Source organism: Carassius carassius, chromosome 1, assembly GCF_963082965.1.
Source record: "Carassius carassius chromosome 1, fCarCar2.1, whole genome shotgun sequence".
NCBI classification, from domain to species: Eukaryota; Metazoa; Chordata; class Actinopteri; order Cypriniformes; family Cyprinidae; genus Carassius; species Carassius carassius.
Window position 1 is genome coordinate 17,076,765 of NC_081755.1, and position 23,672 is coordinate 17,100,436.

Genomic DNA, 23,672 nt, shown 5'->3' on the forward strand with positions numbered 1-23,672 from the left:
CGGCTTCGGCTTCATTTCGGTTTCATCCGTACCATATGTACATCTGGCTGTGGACAAAAGGTCTGTTTAAAAAACCCTTGTGAATTTTCTTACTAGTCAGCATTTTTAGGCATCATAGGCATGCTTCTGACAGGAAGGTGTTATGACACTTTAGAAGGAAGTCAAGTCAATTCTGCTTTATTGTCAATTCTTCCACGTGTCTGGTACACACATACAGAAAATTGAAATTGCGTTTCTATCAGACCCTTGGGGCATACATATAACACTAACAGTAGAACATTAAATACAGATAAAATATAAAGTACAACTATACAAATAGCTCATGTAAAAAGAAAGATAAGTAAAGCCGCACAAGGCACATGGCAGATGAAAACCAGTGAAGTAAACAAACAGTGCAGATATAATGATTTTAGTGCAAAGAGCTTATTCAGTCTGATTAAAGTGTCAAAAATCTCAGAGAGTAGTTCTTCATTTAAACTGACATAAGAGGTAGTTGAATGAGGTCAGTTAATGTTAGTAGTATGTGCCTATAGACAGGTGCACAACATGCATACACTTTGCTTATTACACACACAGGGACGTGCAACTGCACACAAACATTTTTTAAAAATGTAAAATTAAATTCTGGCATGTAAATAGCAAAGTCGCCATGGCGCGAGTGCAACTGGCTTTTAAAGTGGATCGGAGATGAGACTCTGATTGGTTTATTGCATGTTACGCCCCACCCAAAAAAAAAAAAAAACATTACTCATTCAGAGAATTGGGATAACCAGTTTATACCATGCGCCCAAGTGCGTTGACCATTTTCAGAAGCAAAATGGGAATTTTTTTTTTTTTCGGCTTCATTTCGGTTTCATCCGTACCATATGTACATCTGGCTGTGGACAAAAGGTCTGTTTAAAACCCTTGTGAATTTTCTTACTGGCCAGCATTTTTAGGCATCATAGGCATGCTTCTGACAGGAAGGTGTTATGACACTTTAGAAGGAAGTCAAGTCAATTCTGCTTTATTGTCAATTCTTCCACGTGTCTGGTACACACATACAGAAAATTGAAATTGCGTTTCTATCAGACCCTTGGTGCATACATATAACACTAACAGTAGAACATTAAATACAGATAAAATATAAAGTACAACTATACAAATAGCTCATGTAAAAAGAAAGATAAGTAAAGCCGCACAAGGCACATGGCAGATAGAGTGAAAACCAGTGAAGTAAACAAACAGTGCAGATATAATGATTTTAGTGCAAAGAGCTTATTCAGTCTGATTAAAGTGTCAAAAATCTCAGAGAGCAGTTCTTCATTTAAACTGACATAAGAGGTAGTTGAATGAGGTCAGTTAAATGCTGAATGAGCGAGTGAGCAGACCAATGCTGCACAAAGTGTCTGGTGCAGGTCCCAGTGTATAGTGGGAGCTGGTGGTGGGGTGGGGAGGGGGGGTGGTGGTGCTGTGGTTCAGAGTTCAGTGGTGCATGGGAAAAAAGAGGGGAGGGAGGAAGTTCAGCTTCCTGACAGCCTGATGAATGAAGCTGTCCTTCAGTCTGCTGGTCCTGGCCTGGAGACTCCGCAGTCTTCTCCCTGATGGCAGCATACTGAAGAAGCTGTATGACGAGTGAGTGGGATCACCTGCGATGCAAAGTTTTCCCAACTAGTGTGCCCACAAGGATAGTAATTTGGCCCCCATGAGGAAAACAGCTTATGAATCATACAGAATGAAGTTTATGTGTGTGCATGTGTGTGTGTGTGTTCCATGTCTTTCTATGCAAAATCTTCATTTATCTTAGACACAATCATTCACACACATGTAGCCAATATTCTCTGGCTAATGACTTGTGAGTTTGTGACCATGAGGTCCGCGTAAATGGCCAATGCGAGACACTATGAGCGACACAGATTCCTAATGAATGAGTGAAATAGAAAGTTAAATAGAATAATGAAATGTCAGAAGAAGAAGAATTAGAAATGGACAAACAACCAATTTGCATTTCAATCTAAATTTAATGCAGGTTTTAGTAAATTGGAGTCTGATTTAGAATTCAATTTAAATTAAATTACTTTGCGCACCAAAAAGACTGGACATGCAGGAAAACCATCAGCCACCGTTGGATTTCCTTTATGGGGCCAACTGACCCTTTGAGCTTAATTAACAATTTAAGTGGACTTGAAATTTAAAAATCATGTGTATTGACGTCTTTCCGCGGTTGAAATTAAAACTCCCTTCTGATGTTCATTCATGTTTCTATTGGTATTTAAGTAAACATGAAAAGATGGTCTGTTCACGTGCCACTTTAACTGAGGCAATACAGTGATCTGTCACAGCACATTAAAGAGCCACAAAATTGTATTTATTATTTGAATTTCTTAAAGAAATTACACAATTTGAAAGCTGAGACTGTTTCATACCAAAAATAACCTGTCTTGTCTGAGGGAGTGTTGTCAGTATCCTCTTTGCTCCGCAATGTATTTTTTACTATGTGAGAACATGGTGTGTAATAGGGCTGCACGATGTGTTGTTTAAGCATCGATATTGCGATGTACGAATCCACGATAGTCACATCGCAGGATGTGCGATGTAGGCTGTCGTAGTTGATCCATTATTCATTAACCGTACGGGCCAGCTGCTCCCCGGCCCTTGATGAATGTGATTCGCGGATTAATAGTCAAGTCAAGTCAAGTCACCTTTATTTATATAGCGCTTTAAACAAAATACATTGCGTCAAAGCAACTGAACAACATTCATTAGGAAAACAGTGTGTCAATAATGCAAAATGATAGTTAAAGGCAGTTCATCATTGAATTCAGTGATGTCATCTCTGTTCAGTTAAATAGTGTCTGTGCATTTATTTGCAATCAAGTCAACGATATCGCTATAGATGAAGTGACCCCAACTAAGCAAGCCAGAGGCGACAGCGGCAAGGAACCGAAACTCCATCGGTGACAGAATGGAGAAAAAAACCTTGGGAGAAACCAGGCTCAGTTGGGGGGCCAGTTCTCCTCTGACCAGACGAAACCAGTTGTTCAATTCCAGGCTGCAGCTAAGTCAGATTGTGCAGAAGAATCATCTGTTTCCTGTGGTCTTGTCCTGGTGGTCCTCTGAAACAAGGTCTTTACAGGGAATCTGTATCTGGGGCTCTAGTTGTCTTGGTCTCGGCTGTCTTTCAGGGCAGTAGAGGTCCTTTCTAGGTGCTGATCCACCATCTGGTCTGGATACGTACTGGATCCGGGTGACTGCAGTGACCCTCTGATCTGGATATAGACTGGATCTGGTGGCTACGGTGACCTCGGAACAAGAGAGAAACAGACAAATATTAGCGTAGATGCCATTCTTCTAATGATGTAGCAAGCACATAGGGTGTTATGGGAAGTGTTTCCGGTTCCGGTTAGCCTAATTAATGCAGCCTAAAAATCCTTTAACGGATTTGGATATTAAAAGCATATTAGTATGTTATGTGTAAGCCAGTTTAAAGAAATGGGTCTTTAATCTAGATTTAAACTGCAAGAGTGTGTCTGCCTCCCGAACAATGTTAGGTAGGTTATTCCAGAGTTTAGGCGCCAAATAGGAAAAGGATCTGCCGCCCGCAGTTGATTTTGATATTCTAGGTATTATCAAATTGCCTGAGTTTTGAGAACATAGCGGACGTAGAGGATTATAATGTAAAAGGAGCTCATTCAAATACTAAGGTGCAAAACCATTCAGGGCTTTATAAGTAATAAGCAATATTTTAAAATCTATACGATGTTTGATAGGGAGCCAGTGTAGTGTTGACAGGACCGGGCTAATATGGTCATACTTCCTGGTTCTAGTAAGAACTCTTGCTGCTGCATTTTGGACTAGCTGTAGTTTGTTTACTAAGCGTGCAGAACAACCACCCAATAAAGCATTACAATAATCTAACCTTGAGGTCATAAATGCATGGATTAACATTTCTGCATTTGACATTGAGAGCCTAGGCCGCAATTTAGATATATTTTTGAGATGGAAAAATGCAGTTTTACAATTGCTAAAAATGTGGCTTTCTAAGGAAAGATTGCGATCAAATAGCACACCTAGGTTCCTAACTGATGACGAAGAATTGACAGAGCAACCATCAAGTCTTAGACAGTGTTCTAGGTTATTACAAGCAGAGTTTTTAGGTCCTATAATTAACACCTCTGTTTTTTTATTTAGCAGTAAGAAATTACTCGTCATCCAGTTTTTTATATCGACTATGCATTCCATTAGTTTTTCAAATTGGTGTGTTTCACCGGGCCGCGAAGAAATATAGAGCTGAGTATCATCAGCATAACAGTGAAAGCTAACACCATGTTTCCAGATGATATCTCCCAAGGGTAACATATAAAGCGTGAAGAGTAGTGGCCCTAGTACTGAGCCTTGAGGTACTCCATACTGCACTTGTGATCGATATGATACATCTTCATTCACTGCTACGAACTGATGGCGGTCATATAAGTACGATTTAAACCATGCTAATGCACTTCCATTGATGCCAACAAAGTGTTCAAGTCTATGCAAAATAATGTTGTGGTCAATTGTGTCAAACGCAGCACTAAGATCTAATAAAACTAAAAGAGAGATACACCCACAATCAGATGATAAGAGCAGATCATTTGTGACTCTAAGGAGAGCAGTCTCAGTACTATGATACGGTCTAAATCCTGACTGGAAATCCTCACATATACCATTTTTCTCTAAGAAGGAATATAATTGTGAGGATACCACCTTTTCTAGTATCTTGGACAGAAAAGGGAGATTCGAGATTGGTCTATAATTAACTAGTTATTTGGGGTCAAGTTGTGGTTTTTTGATGAGAGGCTTAATAACAGCCAGTTTGAAGGTTTTGGGGACATATCCTAATGACAATGAGGAATTAATAATAGTCAGAAGACTATCTATGACTTCTGGAAGCACCTCTTTTAGGAGCTTAGATGGTATAGGGTCTAACATACATGTTGTTGGTTTAGATGATTTAACAAGTTTATACAATTCTTCCTCTCCTATAGTAGAGAATGAGTGGAACTGTTCCTCAGGGGGTCTAAAGTGCACTGTCTGATGTGATACTGTAGCTGACGGCTGAATGGTTGCAATTTTATCTCTAATAGTATCGATTTTAGAAGTAAAGTAGTTCATAAAGTCATTACTGCTGTGGTGTTGGGAAATTTCAACACTTGTTGAGGCTTTATTTTTCGTTAATTTAGCCACTGTATTGAATAAATACCTGGGGTTATGTTTGTTTTCTTCTAAAAGAGAAAAAAAGTAATCGGATCTAGCCGTTTTTAATGCTTTTCTGTAGGATAGGTTACTTTCCCGCCAAGCAATACGAAATACCTCTAGTTTTGTTTTCCTCCAGCTGCGCTCCATTTTTCGGGATGCTCTCTTTAGGGTGGGAGTATGCTCATTATACCATGATGTCAAACTGTTTTCCTTAACCTTCCTTAAGCGTAAAGGAGCAACTGTATTTAAAGTGCTAGAAAAGAGAGAGTCCATAGTTTCTGTTACATCATCAAGTTTTTCTGAGGTTTTGGATATGCTAAGGAATTTGGATACATCAGGAAGATAACTTAAAAAGCAGTCTTTCGTGGTAGAAGTGATGGTTCTTCCATACTTGTAACAAGAAGTAGAATTTAAAATTTTGGCTATATGAAGTTTGCACAGAAATAAATAATGATCTGAGATATCATCACTTGAATGATTTCAACACTATCAACATCAATTCCATGTGACAATATTAAATCTAGAGTATGATTTCGACAATGAGTAGGTCCTGAAACGTGTTGTCTAACTCCAATAGAGTTCAGAATGTCTATAAATGCTGATCCCAATGCATCTTTTTCATTATCAACATGGATATTAAAATCACCAACTATAAAAACTTTATCTGCAGCCAGAACTAACTCGGATGTAAAATCACCAAACTCTTTAATAAAGTCTGTATGATGCCCTGGTGGCCTGTATACAGTAGCCAGTACAAACATAACAGGGGATTTATCATTAACATTTGTTTCTCTGGATAATGTTATATGAAGCACCATTACTTCAAACGAGTTATACTTGAAGCCTGCCCTCTGAGAAATCCTGAAAACGTTGTTATAAATTGAAGCAACACCTCCCCCTTTGCCTTTTAGACGAGGTTCATGTTTATAACAGTAATCTTGGGGGGTGGACTCATTTAAAATAATGTAATCATCAGGTTTTAGCCAGGTCCAGTGATCATATTATTTACAAAAAGTGTTTTCGTAGAAAGGGATCTGATATTCAATAAGCCAAGCTTTATCATTTGTTTATCCATATTGCATTTGTTTTTTATTTGTTGAACCTCAATTGAATTGTTAATCTTAACTTGGTTTGGACATTTTTTGTATTTTCTAGTTCGGGGAACAGACACAGTCTCTATAGTGAAATATCTAGGTGAAAGAGTCTCTATGTGCTGAGAATTAACTGACCTCTGTGACGGGTGGCAGCTAGCAGATGGTCGGTTTAGCCAGTCTGTCTGCTTCATGACCTGGGCCCCAGTTAGTCAAGTATAAACTCTAAGACTATTTGCCATATTTCTAGAGAGAAGAGTGGCGCCACCCCAGGAGGGATGAAGACCATCTCTTTTCAACAGGTCAGGTCTGCCCCAAAAGCTCGTCCAATTGTCTATGAAACCTATGTTATTCTGTGGGCACCACTTAGACACCCAGCCATTGAGTGATGACAATCTGCTATGCATCTCATCACCACGGTGAGCAGGGAGGGGACCAGAGCATATTACAGTGTCTGACATCGTGCTTGCAAGTTCACACACCTCTTTAATGTTATTTTTAGTGATCTCCGACTGGTGAAGTCGAACATCATTAGCACCGGCATGAATAACAATCTTACTGTATTTACGCTTAGCATTAGCCAGCACTTTTAAATTTGCCAAGATGATAGGCGCTCTGGCTCCCGGTAAACATTTGACTATGGTGGCTGGTGTCTCTATATTCACGTTCCGTACAATAGAATCACCAATAACTAGAGCACTTTCATCAGGTTTCTCAGTGGGTGCATCACTGAGTGGGGAGAACCTGTTTAATGCTTTGATCGGAACAGAAGAGCAGTGTTTTGACCCACGACTACGCTGCCTCACCGTCACCCAGTTGCCCTGCTGCAGGGGCTCTGTTGCCGGGAACTGAACAATGTACAGGAATCCCTGAGCTAGACGCATCCAAAGCCATATCTAGAGCCCTAACATTCTTACTATCCTCAATTAAAGTTTGGATGCATGTCTCTAATTCTGAAATCTTCTCTGTCAGCCTAACTATTTCATTGCATTTATCACATTTGAATCCCTCATCTGCGACAGAGATAGATAAACTGTACATGCGGCAAGAGGTGCAAATAACAATAGCAGGAGAAGCCATTACTCACCGTGCTTGATGAAATATTCTTACTGCGGTTGTTTGATGAACTTGTGAAAAACTGGAGCGAGAGAGAGGAGAGGAGAAAAGAAAACAGCGATAGGTTCGAATGAAAACGCTAATGACAAGCTAACGAGTGCTAACGCTTTGCAGGTGTAATGCACTCACTGAAATAAAATAAAAGTGAACGATCAAAGTTAATATGATAAGATTGATCGATAATATCAGAAATATGGTGTGAATTAAGTTATATGTTATCACTTTAAAAAACAGAGAGTGATAGTAAGATAAAGATTCTAGAGAAAAAATAAAATAAAAACAGCTACACGGAGCTACGATTAGCTACAGAAGGCCAACAGCGACAAAATATAATTCAACAGCACAGCTTAACCATCATAGAGTGAAAGTTTATCATTTGCATGTGTTTTTAAGTCCTGTCAGTTTAACAGGGCACATATAAGAACGGGCAGAGAGAGAGAGAGAGAGAGCCCCAGCCACGCGCACGCTCACCTTCACCGTCTTCAAACAACAGCGCTGTCTTGCTCTCTCTCCTTCGCACATATTAATCAAAATCAATTGACACGATGGTGTCAAAAAAACTATCCAGTGATTAAATGTTTTCTGTGTTGTCAAATCTTGTGCAATATTCTAAACTGCAGAGATAATTACACAACGTGTGCCATACACGTCTGATTCGCGAACTAATGATTCCTTTGAACCGATTCAATTTAATGAATGGTTTAAACAACTGACCTGTCCAACACTGAACTCACGAGACGTCTGAATTGGTGTATCAAAAAAATCTGTAACACTTTACAATGATGTTCTATTTATTAAACTATTTAACTACATTATTTAACATTTACTATTACTAAACTGCACTTCTACAACATTGTTAATTTCAACATTTAGGCTATAGCTTTCATTGTTGAAATCAAAAGTTGTACAGTATTTGTTAACATAGTTAATGCACTGTGAAGTAACATTACCAAACAGTGAACTGCTGTGTTTTTATAAACTAAGATAAACAAAGATTAATAAATATAGTAACAAAAGTATTGCTGGTGGTAAGTTCATGTTAATTAATATGTTAACAATTCAAATCATATCCTAAAGTTACAAACAAATAATTTACTCTAATTTAAATAATACTCTGATGTTTAAATAATTGAAAATGAGAATGTAAAGGTGCTCACCATTTTTGTTTGTAAGAAAAAAATTGATTAGATTTCATATTGCAATATATATCGCAGAAAAAAAAATATCGCAATGTCATTTTTTCCCAATATCGTGCAGCCCTAGTGTGTAATGAGAGAGCGGCATGGCTTGTCGGACATAGCAGCAGTTACTAAAGAGGTCGGGTATTTAAATGGGTGGACCTTACACTCTTTAACACATTTGTCTCAATAGTTAATCATAGTCAGTATGTGACATGTTTTCATATTGTCTGATCACTTAATTCATTAATACATGTCTCATCATTGTCATTGCTAACACTCAATCTGTCAGGAAGATGTAACTGGATGAGACGCCACACTCAACACTATAAATCTAAATGACAGGAGAACAATCTAAATTGAAGGGTGGTGTTTGTATGGAGCTGTTGACAGGGGCTTGGATGGATTGGAGTCATTCCCAGCTCTCCTCTGTTTGTGGGAGGCATTTGTGCCGATAATGTAGCTGATGCCGTGACATTTAAACCAATTTCCACTCTCAGCTGTGTGCAATACAACAGATCAGCACAAGAGAACCTTCCAGCAACCTGTGAAGCCTTTTACTCTAGCAATATTTATATTTCCACTTCACTGTTTATTTTAGTAGAAAAATATAATTCAACAAGGTTTAATCAGGGCAGGCATTAACATTCATTGATTTATTCTATTTCTTCCAATATTGCATTATTTTAAAAATCTATATTCACTATTTGCTATGAATATACTAGGGATTGTGTCTTAAACTATACATTGTTATATACAACAGTCTTTGAAAGAACTGGCTAAGAAGACTTTTTCTGACTGGGCTGTAGCCTGAAGCATAGGAATAAACACGTTGAAAAACAGTTTTCTTCACTGTACCCGTTAAAATCCATCAGTTCCACTATTTTCTAAAAACAACACAGATTGTGAATAAGAACCTGTTCTCAATTCTCCTAGTATCAGTGGCACTATGAATGTAATGCTGCATCAAATCCACCTTAAACTCTGCCATTGTCAGTGAATGTCTGGTCACACGTTATTTTAAGATCCGATTTTTGCTATTAATAAATCCTTAACTATGATGTTTTACTAATAGAATGTACAGCCAATATGTTAATAATAGGCATGATAATATGCAAAAGTTAATGAGAGTTGGTCCCTATACTGCAGTGTTACCAAATGTCTTGTTTCCTTTGTTTTGAGCTGTAATAATAGTGAGCTATCTATGATAATGTGATTGAATTCAGTCTTGACATATGATTGCTTTTTCTCTGATGCGCAGCATTGTAAGTTAGCTCTGAAACAAAACCACTATTGATTAAATATGGCTCAGGTACAGAAACCTTGGAATGGATTTCCCCAAAGCTACAGTAGACTACAGCGCACAGATTGATGGGGAAATTGTTTGATTTTGGAAAGCGTTTGCTCATGGAAGCAGTTCTATAAATACAAATCAGCATTTGTGTCTCCTTGAGGACTCTCAGAGCAATGTTTCATCTGAAAGAGATTCAGAATGAATATGGCTGTAAATCAATTATTAAACTGTAAAGGACGTTTTTAAAATGTGTTTATGAATTGCTGATAAGGAGAGTGAGCCGCTGACCGCTGTAGCAATTTACTGATCTATCAGAATAGAATTTACATAAAACCATCCATTCATTCTTCAAACTGCTTGTCCTCTGGGTTGTGATACATATTACCATATACAATAATTAATTATTGTATGTACAAAAATATTCGATTAGCTAGTTGTCAAACAGCCAGATTAGCAGATTAGGGTTGATTAGTTTGTTTATTTATTTATTTTTTCTTATTTATATATATATATATATATATATATATATATATATATATATATATATATATATATATATATATATATATATATATATATATATATATGTATATATATATGAATGTATGTATGTATGTTTTTAAAGGTCAGAGCAACCTCAAACTTTGCTTTTGTCAATCAGTCTGTGTGACCAGACAAGTCAGCTGTAGTTTGAATTACATTATTTTTTTTATTACTCACTGTTTAACTGAATGATAATTTAGGAATATAAAGAGATCTTGACTTAATTCAGAAATTGTTGAATGCTTTGGTTTATTTTATTCAGTATATCTATTAATATTTAAATAAAGGTCTCTGTTAATTAATAAATAATGAAACTGCTATCTAAAATCACAAAATTGCAATGGTTTTGTGACAGACCTGTGACAGGTGTAACTTTTGATCAGGGTGAATTTGATGTGACAATAGCACACACAAACTATGTTGTGGTGTATTTATTGGTTTGATATCGATTTGAATATGAAACAAATGTGTTTATGCTTTTTCATCAAATTTCCCCTTTCTTCTCATCCACAGTGTGCTGTTTTGTGGTCCACAAAAGATGCCATGAGTTTGTTTCATTCTCCTGTCCAGGGGCCGACAAGGGCCCTGACACAGATGTGAGTAAATGCTTGTATTTCTCTTTCTTACACACACAAACACACACACGTTTGTTTTTGTGAAAAGTGGGGACATCACATAGGTGTAATGGTTTTTATACTGTACAAACTGTATATTCTATGGCCCTACACCAACCCAACACCTAAACCTAACCCTCACAGGAAACTTCGTGCATTTTTACTTTTTTATCAAAAAAACTCATTCTGTTTGATTTATAAGCGTTTTGAAAAATGGGGACATGGGTTATGTCCTCATAAGTCACCCTCTCCTTGTAATACCTGTGTCATACCCATGTCATTATACAGAGTTGTGTCCTGATATGTCACAAAAACAAGAGCACACACACACACACACACACGCACACACACACACAAACACACACACACACACACACACACATGCTCACACTGCAGTCAGCATGTTCTTTGTTAAAGAGCTGTGTTTAGGTGTGCTTGAATTCAGTGTGATGCAGAACAAAACTGTCTTCTCTTCTCTTCTCTTCTCTCACCTCCTCCTGCTGTGGGGATATATGTGTGTGTGTGTGTCTGCTGGGAGGACAGCTGCTTGTGGTTTGAGTAGATGAGCACCGGGGCCAGTAGTGGTCAAATATGACCTGTTGGCCCCTGCATGTCCCCTGAGTGCTGCTTACTCAGATATCCAGAAAAACCCACACAAAGCCAGCTATGTGTGTTTTCTTTTAACTCTTCACTAGATTAGCCTCACATTAGCATCTAAACCACACCAGGAAGATGCTTATGAGAGGTTTACATGCTTGTTCTGGTTGTTTTAATGGGTCCAAATTGCAGGCAAGATTTAAAGTACAGGCATGAATGAGTTCAGGAAGTATGCACATCATGACAGCTGCAACACTAATAACACAACCCTTTCTGTTTGACTTTTGCCATTTAAGCAAAATGGCCTTTACCTTAATCAATAGTAAATTTATTCATCCTTATGTCATTCCAAAAGTTCCGTGACTTTCTTTTTTTTCTTTGGAACACAAAAGGAGAAATTATGCAGACCATGCATGTTGCTCTTTTCCATACACTGAAAAATTACCGAAAAATACTTAAGCCAGTTTAAAATAGATTAAAATAAATGGATGTCAAAAGATTACTTAATAATTGATGTAGGTCAACATCATATATTTACCATAAATAGAAGCTAAATAGACTAGTGATCATCAAATCCTTTAAACAGTTTATTTACAGACTTTATTTTAAACTCTTGCCTTTTTTCACAAAACCTTTTTCTCCCTAGAAACCATGTCAGTTTCGGTTGAAAATATTTAAGTTCACGTGTTAGCATTATAAACACTGAATTAAAACCAACATATTAAATTAAATTAATGACAGAAAAATTAGGAATGTTGGAATATAAATATAAAACAGGAATATATAACAGCTTGACAGTAAACAGTAGAAGTGTCTTATATTAATGTCCGTTAAAGAAAGACTAAACAAAACAAAACAAAAAAATCACATAAATACACTTTCTCCAAAACTGTTTAATTATTTAAGAGACACAGCTATGCATCATGTTCTAATCTTGATCATCATGTTTGTAGTGTGTTCCAGGGGTTTTAAACGTACAATATATATTTCAGACCTAGTGGAGTAATAGTAAATAACAATATAGTAAGAAATTGTAAATATGTAAAGATGCATACAGTAAGCTCATTAGTGACATATCCATATAAATCATTTTTATGGTATCTATGGCTAGGAACTGCAGTTCCTAAAAGGATTTACGTTTACTACCAGACTAAAAAGAAGTTAAAGTTAACAGGTGCATAAGACAGCGCTACGTGCCACTTCAAAACACACTATATTTTCACACTTTTGTGACTAATTACCTGTCAGCGTCTTTGGGAAAACGATGAAAGTCAAGACTTTTACAGTCACACTGACTTTTTGCAGTGGATTGCCCAACATTGCATTCTTATATTCCACTTTGACCTCTATTTCATTGTTATTCTGTCTATTTCTGTGTGTCTATGCTAGGGCTGTAGTACTCGAGTCAGGTCTTGGACTCGAGACATTTTTCTGTCGTCTTGGACTTGTCTCTGACTCGTTGCATTTGCACTCGGACTTGTCTCGGACTTGTCTGCTGTTGCTATGCAACCATGACACGCTCTCCATGAAGACGCAGAAGTTTCAGCAAAAAATAAATGGATTTCCAGCACAAAAAAATCCCTTGCCGTAGCTCTGCTAATAGATTCATTTAAAAATGGCTATCCTTGTACAGCTATGACCATCTGTTTCTCCATCTTGGTTTAGCTTTCAGTGTTGTTCCGGGAAAGGATGTGCATGACCAGCGGCGTAATTGCTGCGTTCTGAAAGTATAGATGTTTCTAATTTAATTTTCTACCTGTTAGATTGTGTTTTATTTACGTCTACACCTAGATATCCTTAAACGTACCCTTTACAATAATTAAATACTAATTAATGTTGTACAGTATAGGGGTTGCAAGACTACTGATTTCTACTAGTCGATTTTTTTATTAAAAAATGTTTGAGTTACTCGACTACTCGTGGTTCATGCTATTGTAAATGAAAACACATTAAATAGTTTTTATAGCCTTATGCAACAATTACATATGTAAATTTTAAAAACTTTATAATTATGACATTACATATTTAAATTTCCATGTAACAGCCAGTATTTGTATCTGTAACAATCACAACATTTTTCTTATCTGCATTCGGATACAACGTCGTACAGTTACTTGATAAGACTGTTATGACCTATCTTTTTTTTCGTAGTTATCACTGAACAAGTATGTCGTGTTAAACTAAAATAATTATTAATTTCTAAAATAATATTTATAATGCAAGCAGAGAGATGTCATGACAAACGTTTAGTGATTATCTGAACACGACTGAATCAATTCAATGTGCACATTTTCTTTATGCAGAACGAGTCTATAAGCGAGTCTATAATGTTTAGTGAACTTCACTAAACAAATGTGTGTGTTTCGCGCAAACCAGCAAAAGATAAAGATGCAAACATGTAGGCCAAGGAGACAATGTATCCGTATCTAAGCTGATTATTAGCCTACTCTTGAGAGAGAACTAGTTTGGTTTTTGAGAGACTGAGACGCGCAACGAGTCTGTTTGATTGGTGAGCGTGCTGTGCTGATTCCATTCATTCGTTTCATATCGTAGCCTAAGCTTTAAATCATTGCCTTTTAAATATACACAAATACTATAACATGTTATTATTACTCTTGCAAAGCTCTAATTTATGCCGCGTACTCAGGCAGAATTATTCCTTGTCTGTTATTCGTTTTTTAAGCCATTATCCGAGCCATTCCGAGTAAGGTATTCGGCTTCAGGCACAACCCTAATTATTATATTACATATTTTATTTTTACATGCAACATGGATAAGGTCATAGAAAGTAACAGCTCCACGCAATATTGTAATCCTAAAATTCACATCGTACTTGCAAACACTTTGTATGCATTATGGTTAATGCATGCTGGAGTATTCGATTGTTTCCGGCAGCGCTCGACTAGTCTATGCAAGCACTAGTACAGTATGACAAAAATTTCGCTGTATTTATGTGCGCATGCCCAGTAGAGCCAAACACATTGCCTCGCCTAGCCACGCACATTTGTCATATCCCGAGCTTTGCATGTGTGTGTGCACTGTGCCAAGGCATCAGTCATTTAAATTTTTGACCACAGACATAATGTCAGCAAAAGCAGCATTATTAAGTAAATAAAATGTAAATAAAGTACATACAAATAATTTGACCTTACAGCTCCAAACTCTGTTCTAGAAAGCCAGTGTCCTTTATAGTTTAGCTCCCAGGGTCCCAGGTACTCATTACCAGGGCCCCAAAGGAAGAGAGGGCCCTTGAAAAGTATGAATCTGAAATATATTTTATTTTACCTGGATATTTTCATGGGTGGGGGGCATGGGGGCCCATCAAGACTGCCTATGCATAGGGCTCGGGATCTTGTGTAACGCCCCTGTTAGCTTCAACCCTAGTTATACACACTTGAACCAGCTAATCAAGCTCTTACTAGACACAATAGAATCTTCCAGATAGGTGTGTTAAGGCCAGTAGGAGCTAAACTTTGCAGAACATTGGCCATCCAGGGTCTAGTTTGGAGACCCCTGTCCTACAGAGTTGTTACTTTGCACATGGTTTTTCATCATTACAAATAATAATGTAAAATTGTTTTCTTAGAATAGGAGATATGCTGTCTCTCGCATCACATACATTATCAGTAGTTAAGTATGTGGTCTTGAAGAGGACCCTTTTTTCTCTCATTTGGACTCGGTCTTGACTTGGACTCGAAACTTTTGGACTTGGACTTGACTTGGACTCAAACCTCTTTGGACTCGGTCTTGACTCTGTCTCGACTAGTCCTGGACTTGGACTTGACTTGGACTTGACCAGTGTTGGGAAGGTTACTTTGGAAATGTAATAGGTTACAGATTACAAGTTACCCTGTTTAAAATGTAATAGTAGTGTAACTTTTTCAATTACTTTATTAAAGTAATGTAACTAATTACTTTTGAGTACTTTTTGATTACTTTTCTAAATTTGTGAGAATTAAAGAATAATAAATAAAAGCATATACATCAACTTAAATATAGTTATCTAATAAGCATGTGACGTATTCTGTGTAATAAACTCCTAAACATTGGTGTTTTTTTTAAACGGCTGTCTCTTTGTATATGATGATAGTTTTCTCAAAGTAAGTAAAATGCACATGAAGTGACACAGAGCAGTTCTAGAAATTATGTTTATGTGCTCGTGTACTCCTATATTGAGATGGCAGAGGTTGAAAACACTGCGAGCTTCAGTAGGCCTATGTGTAGTAAATGAAACCATGTCTTTGCCATTAATTTACAGGAGGAGCGGACTGGGGAAAAAATCAGACTGGAAAATTCAAACTCATACAAACAAATTCATGGACAAAACTATTTTTTTGTATGGATCTGACATAAAAAAGGTTTAAATCTTTAATTTGGGGACATGCAAAATAATTAAAAGTTGTCTCCTGAACTGCACCTTCACTTCCATTTTTCTCTTCAGTCTCTTTATTTTGCCCTGTTATCCATCTCTCTCATGACTTTAATACTCAAGATTGAACAAAACTATACTTTACAATACAATACTCTACAATACTACAATATCTTTATAGAAAAATCCTAATACTGTACACGAGTCATGTTTTTCCCTTACAAAAAATTATCATGCTTTTATTAGCCTATATAAAAGTAAAATAACCTTGTTTTTTTTTTTGCAAATGGATTTGTATTTATTTTTAAATAAATACATTTGTAAAATAATTTTACATTTTTGGTTATCACAGTTAAATAATAGTAACCATTTTCTCTGGATTTATAGTTAAATATTAAAATGTTAATTTTCGTAAGGGTTCTGTTGTTGTCTGTCGTAGCTCCCCCTAAACCTATAAAAAAACGGAATTTTTTTTCAGCTAAATTACTTCTGTAACATTACAACAGATAATAATGATGTCCTTTATATAGTATTTTGAGTGATGACTAATGAGCAACATGCTGCTGCTTGATTAAATAAATAAAAAAACAAAGACAAAAAAGCATCTTTACAGATGAAACTGACCTAAAACCCTGAACAGTAGTTCTGCTTCTCTGCTCCAGCAGTCCTCTCTCTCTCTCTCTCTCTCTCTCTCTCTCTCTCTCTCTCTCTCTCTCTCGCATTGATTACTCTGAGTCTGATCCAAACCGTTTGGCGGAGGCGCGGAGAGCGCGCGGGTCATGACTAACAATTCACGACTTATTAGAGATTTAATTATCAAATGGCGTATTCGCAAATGATCGCTTTAGTACATTAGGCAATTATACAATAATGATATTAAATAGTGGGGCAAAATCGGCTGCCAGGTCACCGGGAATTGTCCCGGTTCTCCCAGTGTCCAGTCCGCGCCTGATTTCCACAGACACGCAGAATGTGCAAGTCATATATTGCATTTTTGGGGCTTAATATTCACAGACACTAGTCCATGTCATGTTTTGATTCAACTGACCTACTTTTGATTTAGTCATCCAAAATGTGGCATATTCCCTCCGCGTTAGGCATTTCGTTTTTATGACTGGATTCTACGAACCAGACTGTATTTCCGCATCCCGGAAATTATTAGGGCGGTGTGTCTCAGAATAGTCAGTGCAATTTGGGAAAGAAATCAGTTAAATCTGTATGTGGATGTGTGTAAATATTCAAATGTAATCCCCTTTGTAATCGTAAAAAATTTCTTAAGTAACTGTAATTTAATTACTCATTTTTTCTTAGTAACTGTAACTAATTACAGTTACAATAATTTTGTAATTAAATTACGTAACGCCGTTACATGTAACTAGTTACTCCCCAACACTGGACTTGACAAAGCTGGACTTGACTACAGCTCTAGTCTGTGCTGTTGTCCAGTTGAAATTTCACTCCAAAATGGCGGCTGAACTAAGTGAAGTGACACCTAGTGGCTGTTACCTAAAAAACATTAGCATTTCACCTCTTGGTCTTCTATACTCTTTGGTTTCTTGGAGGGGTTGGAGACTCTCTTTGTGTTTGTGATTGTGTAGGAGTCCGAGGGTCAGAGCTGCTGATCTCATAAGTTCTCCTCCTCCTGGTGGGAGCATGTGCTCCATCATGACCCTAAAGCTGAATCCATCCAGCCCTGTCATCATGGGCTTTCATCTGAACACTGCTCATTCACATCTCTTTTCTCTGTTCCCCTGGTGCTTCATCCTTCTTTAACTGATGCTCGAACCCTCAAGACATGCGGAGAAACCATCTCCACTCATTTAAAGCTGCAGTGCGTAATTTCTGTGCCACCAAAATGTGAGTGAGTTGCATGTGCAAGAACCTGCCAGCTATGCTAGGGTGGTGCGGGTGGCGATGAGTGTTTTTATTCCATTGTGTTGAATTTATGAGTATACACTAGGTCTTACGTAGGAACTTGGTAGGCGTAATAACCTTCCTTTTATTTTCTTCAATGAACTCACTAGGCCATGACCACATGTGGAACTGTCACCTCAGACTTTTGTCCTACCAACTTTTCTTATTTATTTTGTATTTTTTTACTGTGCAAAATACAGAATAAAATCCATTGGTAGGGTTTGGGTTTTAGAGTGGTTTTTAACACATTGCTTTATGTGGTTGTTATGTAGATCAAAAAATGGCACTATATGTATATTTCTATATTTTGGTATAGATTCACCCAAAAATGGAAATTCTGTCATTAATAACCCACCCTTGTGTCGTTTAGCACCTGTAAGACCTTTGTTTCTCTTCCGAACACAAATGAAAATCTTTTTGATGAAATCCGAGAGCTTTCCCTTAAATACTATTTGTGTGAACATGTGTGGTGTACAAATGCAAGAAAATGTAAATAAGAAGCTTGGTGTGTTAAATAAATACATTTATAAATTATAATGTAATATTATTCTTTTTTTTCTTTTTTTGAAGAAAGATATTGTATTATATGAGAATAAAATGAAATACTTGATTATGTATTTTGAACATTTCGAAATACCGTCTCTTAAAGTACTGTATTTTTCGGAGTATAAGTCGCATCAGTCCAAAAATACGTCATGATGAGGAAAAAAACATATATAAGTCGCACTGGACTATAAGTCGCATTCATTTAGAACCAAGAACCAAGAGAAAACATTACCGTCCCAAGCCACGAGAGGGCGCTCTGTGCTGCTCACTGTAGGCTACAGGAGCATTGAGCAGCATCTCTGGCAGTATAGAGCGCCCTCTCGCGGCTGTAGACGGTAATATTTTCTCTTGGCTCATTTCTTTTGGTTCATGTCAAATTAATTTTGATAAATAAGTCGCACCTGACTATAAGTCGCATTGAGCAGCATCTCTGGCAGTATAGAGCGCCCTCTCGCGGCTGTAGACGGTAATATTTTCTCTTGGTTCATTTCTCTCGGTTCATGTCAAATTAATTTTGATAAATACTCTGTGCACTATGAAAACTATGAAATACTCTGTGAAAACTATGAAAAAAAGTGCGACTTATAGTCCGGAAAATACATCTTACAAATTCATCTTGAGGATGTTTTACCATCCACAAGGATACACACTTGACCTTTGAACTTTACAGAACTGTATCTGTCGTGTTGTCTGTCTTGAATCTATGTTCATTCATCTATGTTCATTCCCATTGCAAACCCTTGTGCCAAAATGATTGTAAATGTGTTGTTTTTTAATGTCGTGATTTTGTATAAGAAGCATCTGTCTGAGGTGAGCTTCAAACAGATCTACAGCGTTGTGCGTCACAATCAGATCAGTGTGTTTCTGCATTTCATATGCGGCTTTGATTTTCACATGTGGATTAAATTGGAACAAATGATCTGTCAAGTCCCCAGTCATTCTCTGTCTCTTTTTCCTCCAGAGTCTCTGAACATATTTATATATTCATTACTGGACTCCACTGGGCCTGGACGTTGTGCATCTTTCAAGTTATTAGTGAGAACTGTTTATACATGAGCACTTTAAACACACAAACTCTCTTGCACTTGGTTACATAGTGTTCTTTTATAGGCTGCTTAAAACAACAAGATGCATGATATGATAAATGATACTTTTTATCATTATGCTGTCTCTCTGAACCCCGAACTCCAGAAGCACCGACCTAGTGTTTACAAATTGAACATGCATAGAAGATCAAACGCCCTGTACAAAAAAAAGGTAAAACGGTGATGTAGGACGATTTTGAAGTTGGATGAAAAAATGAGATTTTTCAACACACCCTAACTGTCATGAAACAGAGTGCACAGAGTTCACACAGAGCTAAACAAGACAAGCATTTGAGGTTAAAAAGTATATAAATTGTCAATTATTTAAGAAAATAACCAATCGTTTTACTAGATGAGTCCCTTCTTCCTCGACTGGGATTGTTTAGAGCCATTTGAAGCTGCATTTAAACTGCATTTTGGAAGTTCAAACTCGGTGGCACCATAGAAGTCCGTTATATGGAGAGAAATCCTGAAATGTTTTCCTCAAAAAACACAATTTCTTTAACAACTGAAGAAACACTGATAAGGGGGTGGGTACATTATATGTAAATTTTAGTTGCATGTACTTATAAATGTAACTTTATATAGAGCTTTGGGATAATAAACAATGCATTTTGAATTTGATATAAACAATTGAGATATTATGTAACCATCATAACTCAGCAAAGAACTTCACTACTATACAGTTACTGAAAAGTTGATAATTATTTCTAAATGAGACTCCCTGAAAAAAAAAAAAATGGGATACCTAAAGATTCCCCACCTGTATCTATTACAAGAAAAGCTAAGCTGTTTTGACTACCTCTTAGCTACTGTTCAACACTGGTTGCATAAATCAGAAGATAAAGTAGGCAAAGGAATCCTATAGTCTAATTATTGGGATCTGGAATACTGCACTTTTCCCAGTGTGTCATTAACTCTGAACTTTTGTGTTTTTTCAGCTGTGAAGTCATAGTTATGTGATCGTTCTTCTCACTGAGGCAGAGCGGTCTAATTGACATGACTAAAGTACAATGTGATTTTACAAGTACTCTTTATTCTCGCTCCACCTCACTGCTCACATACAGATGGAGCTTTGGCCTCTCAATTTAAAGAAGCTTTTACATAGATCTAAGACCACCACTGTTTAGCCAGATCTCATGTAGTTTCATCCCCTGTAAGCACATCCATGAACCACTCAGATGTAGTATTTGCACGCGGAACTGGATAGCATTTGCTTTTTCTAACAATCTCAAGTCTGATTATCTGACTTCATATGACTTCAGAGGGTAGGCATGCACCAGTCATGCTTGCTTGTATTTATTAACTTAGGGCAAATATTTTATACTGCATTATAGTAGATGTTTTATCAGTGTCTGATTCTTTTTTAGATGACTCATCCAAAGCAGTATGATATGCAGATGTGTAATTGCATGGGTTAAGCATGCTCCTCTTTAATGTTTTGATGATGGTTTTTAGGAGGACAGTGTCTGCACTGCTTTTATTTCTCGTTTTGTTATGTATAAGGTTTGTAGCATTAACTCCAGTCTAAAGTTCAGACTAATACATTATCTGAGCTGGCTAAATAAACTAACCCAAGTGTGTTGTACGACATGTAATGAGTCGAGCCAAATATCAGTGGTTTGAAATTCACCAGAACCTCCAGTTCAGTCCAAAGATGTCCTGCAGTCACAACCGATCAAAAACTTTTTATAGTTCTGCTGGAGGTTTCGGTCACAGCATCCACATACAGACAGATGGAGGTCATGATCACTGTGATTTCATCAGAGCCACACATTCTCTGAGTGTTATCTCAGAGTCACAGCTCATTGACATCATCATAAACACACTGACGCATTGAAGACCCTAAATCTACTCACACAAACCCACCAGCTGAAGAGTCTGACACAGTGAAATAACCCTCTATAATTCCTTAAGCTGGGACTGAACTCCTCATCCATTGCTTGAAAAAAAAGATGGATTTAGTCTGTATGTTTTAAACAGTGTGGCTGGCACACAAACACTTTCTTTTCAGTAAATCTGACTTTTTTTCTGAGTAAATCTGACTAAAGCAGTTTTTAGCTACACTTTCGGGTTTAGCCTCTATTCCATGGAAATATATTACCATTACCTTTTGATTGTGAATGTGGTCCTGCTTCTCATTTCCATTTCACAACAAAGTCTGTAATTTGTAAAGTTTACAATAGCACTCCAGTTCTCCTGCTGAAGCCCACAGCTTGTTGACATCAGCAAAGTAGCTCTGATGCAGCATTTAATTTACTCAGAACTAGAGCTGAAACAACGAATCGATTTAATCGATAAAAATCGATTATTAAAATAGTTGTCAACTAATTTAGTCATCGATTCGTTGCTAAATAACTTTTATTTGCCGTAAGCGGCTCATTTCGTGCATATTTCAAATCTGCGGTGACCAAAGTGTGGCAGTAATGAGCCATCGGAGGTTTTACTCAGCCAGTACAGACGGAGAAGTAGCGAATAGCCAATAGCTGGCCTCGTTTTATGTCACGTGCTTCCCGAACAGCGTCTCTGCAGCATTTAGCGGGATGTGGGAGACTGGGAGTACTTTACTTTGAGCCTTCAAAAAAGAAGAGTAACCTGTAAACTCTGCACTACTGAACTGTTTAAGGGGACGTTCACATATCGCGTCTTTTGCGCGCTCAAGTTCGTTATTTCCAACACCGCACCGCATCGAGTTAAAAACATCTCAACTTTTCAGAATGCTGCAAGCGCATCGCGGGTCATGTGACAAGAACTAACCAATCAGCTTCATCCTTTCCCGTAACAACGTTAAAAGCTCAATCAAGATGAAAGGAACAGCTGATCATAGTTGTATATGGATTTCCATTTTGAAATAAATTTAGTAGCAGAGCTACTGCAAGTGATTTTTTGAGCTGCAAATCCATTTATCCTTTGCTGAAATTTCCGCGTCTTCAAGGAGAGAGCACGTAATGGTTGCTTATCAAAGGCAGACGCCTCAGGGGCGCTTCTGCCCGAGCGCTTTGGAAAGAAGGAGAAAGCGCCACGCGTTTTTAGGCACGATATGTGAACGGCCCCTAAGACTTTTATTTGTGCAGATTCTCCAGTACAATGTTGTTTGCAAATGTTTAGTCGTAAAAGCTGATAACATTGCTTTTTAACTGTTAACATTTAAAGCTTTACAAACATGATCTGTGATCAGTTTGTCGTTTACCAGTTCAAAATTCAGTCGTGCAGCCTAATTATGACTGAATGAGAGAGGTAAATATTTAAAGATATTTGAAATGCACTTTTTTTCTAAGTATTCACTGCTCTTTTTCACACAGCAGGTTTTTTGTGTGTGACTGTCCAATTTTTTTTTCTGGACAACCTTCTGATGGATTTTACTTTAAAATGTGAGTTCCATTCAGGTTTCATGTCACTGGCACTTTATTCGAAGGATTGTTTACAATTTCACAGCAAAAGCTGTAAAGCTGTTTCCCAGTAAATAATAAAATACAATGCACTGCAATTTTATTCTGTTTTATCCTTATTCTTCGTGAAAATATGTTCTGAAAGATTCCTTAATAAGCTTCGTTCGGGATGTTAAACTACTAGAGCTCTAAGGACTGCCATGGTGAAAACATTATTTTAAATCTCCTTGTGAAATTTGCTAGAGTATGGGTCAGTGTTCTGATTGCAGAAGAGTTCGACAAAGGATTACTAACACTATAAAACAACTCTAGGTATATTTTTGATTAGGATATGACAGTGCAAAATGGTTAAAATATCTTAAAAATCTATGCTGAAGGATAAAGACCATTTATTAATAATTTACTTGGGGAAAAAATGGAAAAAACTAAAATATAAGTACATAAACCGATTAATCGATTAATCGTAAAAAATAATCGTCAGATTAATCGATTATCAAAATAATCGTTAGTTGCAGCCCTACTCAGAACTGAAGCCTAAACCTAACAGCTTTAAAGCTGCTCATTTCCTGTTTCACTTCTGTTTGCTTTAGGAAATGCACATTTTGTGTTCTGGAGATAATTCTGGAATAAAGTAAAGCTTGATTTGGTGTTGTTGTGGACAGTATGTTTTAAGGAGAGTTTTGGTGATGTTGTCTGTTTGTGTTGTGTTGTGGGAATAGTCT

General features: G+C 37.1%; 1 protein-coding gene across 2 annotated transcripts in view; it reads left to right on the forward strand.

Annotated features, from left to right (window-relative positions):
* The window catches only part of prkcab (protein kinase C, alpha, b), a 227,180-nt gene that overhangs the window by 97,553 nt on the left and 105,955 nt on the right, over positions 1 to 23,672 (forward strand). For both annotated transcript variants that reach the window (XM_059549266.1, XM_059549271.1), the window contains exon 3: positions 10,950 to 11,032. In XM_059549266.1, coding sequence (XP_059405249.1) covers positions 10,950 to 11,032 — 83 coding nt within the window. The remainder of the gene's footprint in view (positions 1 to 10,949; positions 11,033 to 23,672) is intronic.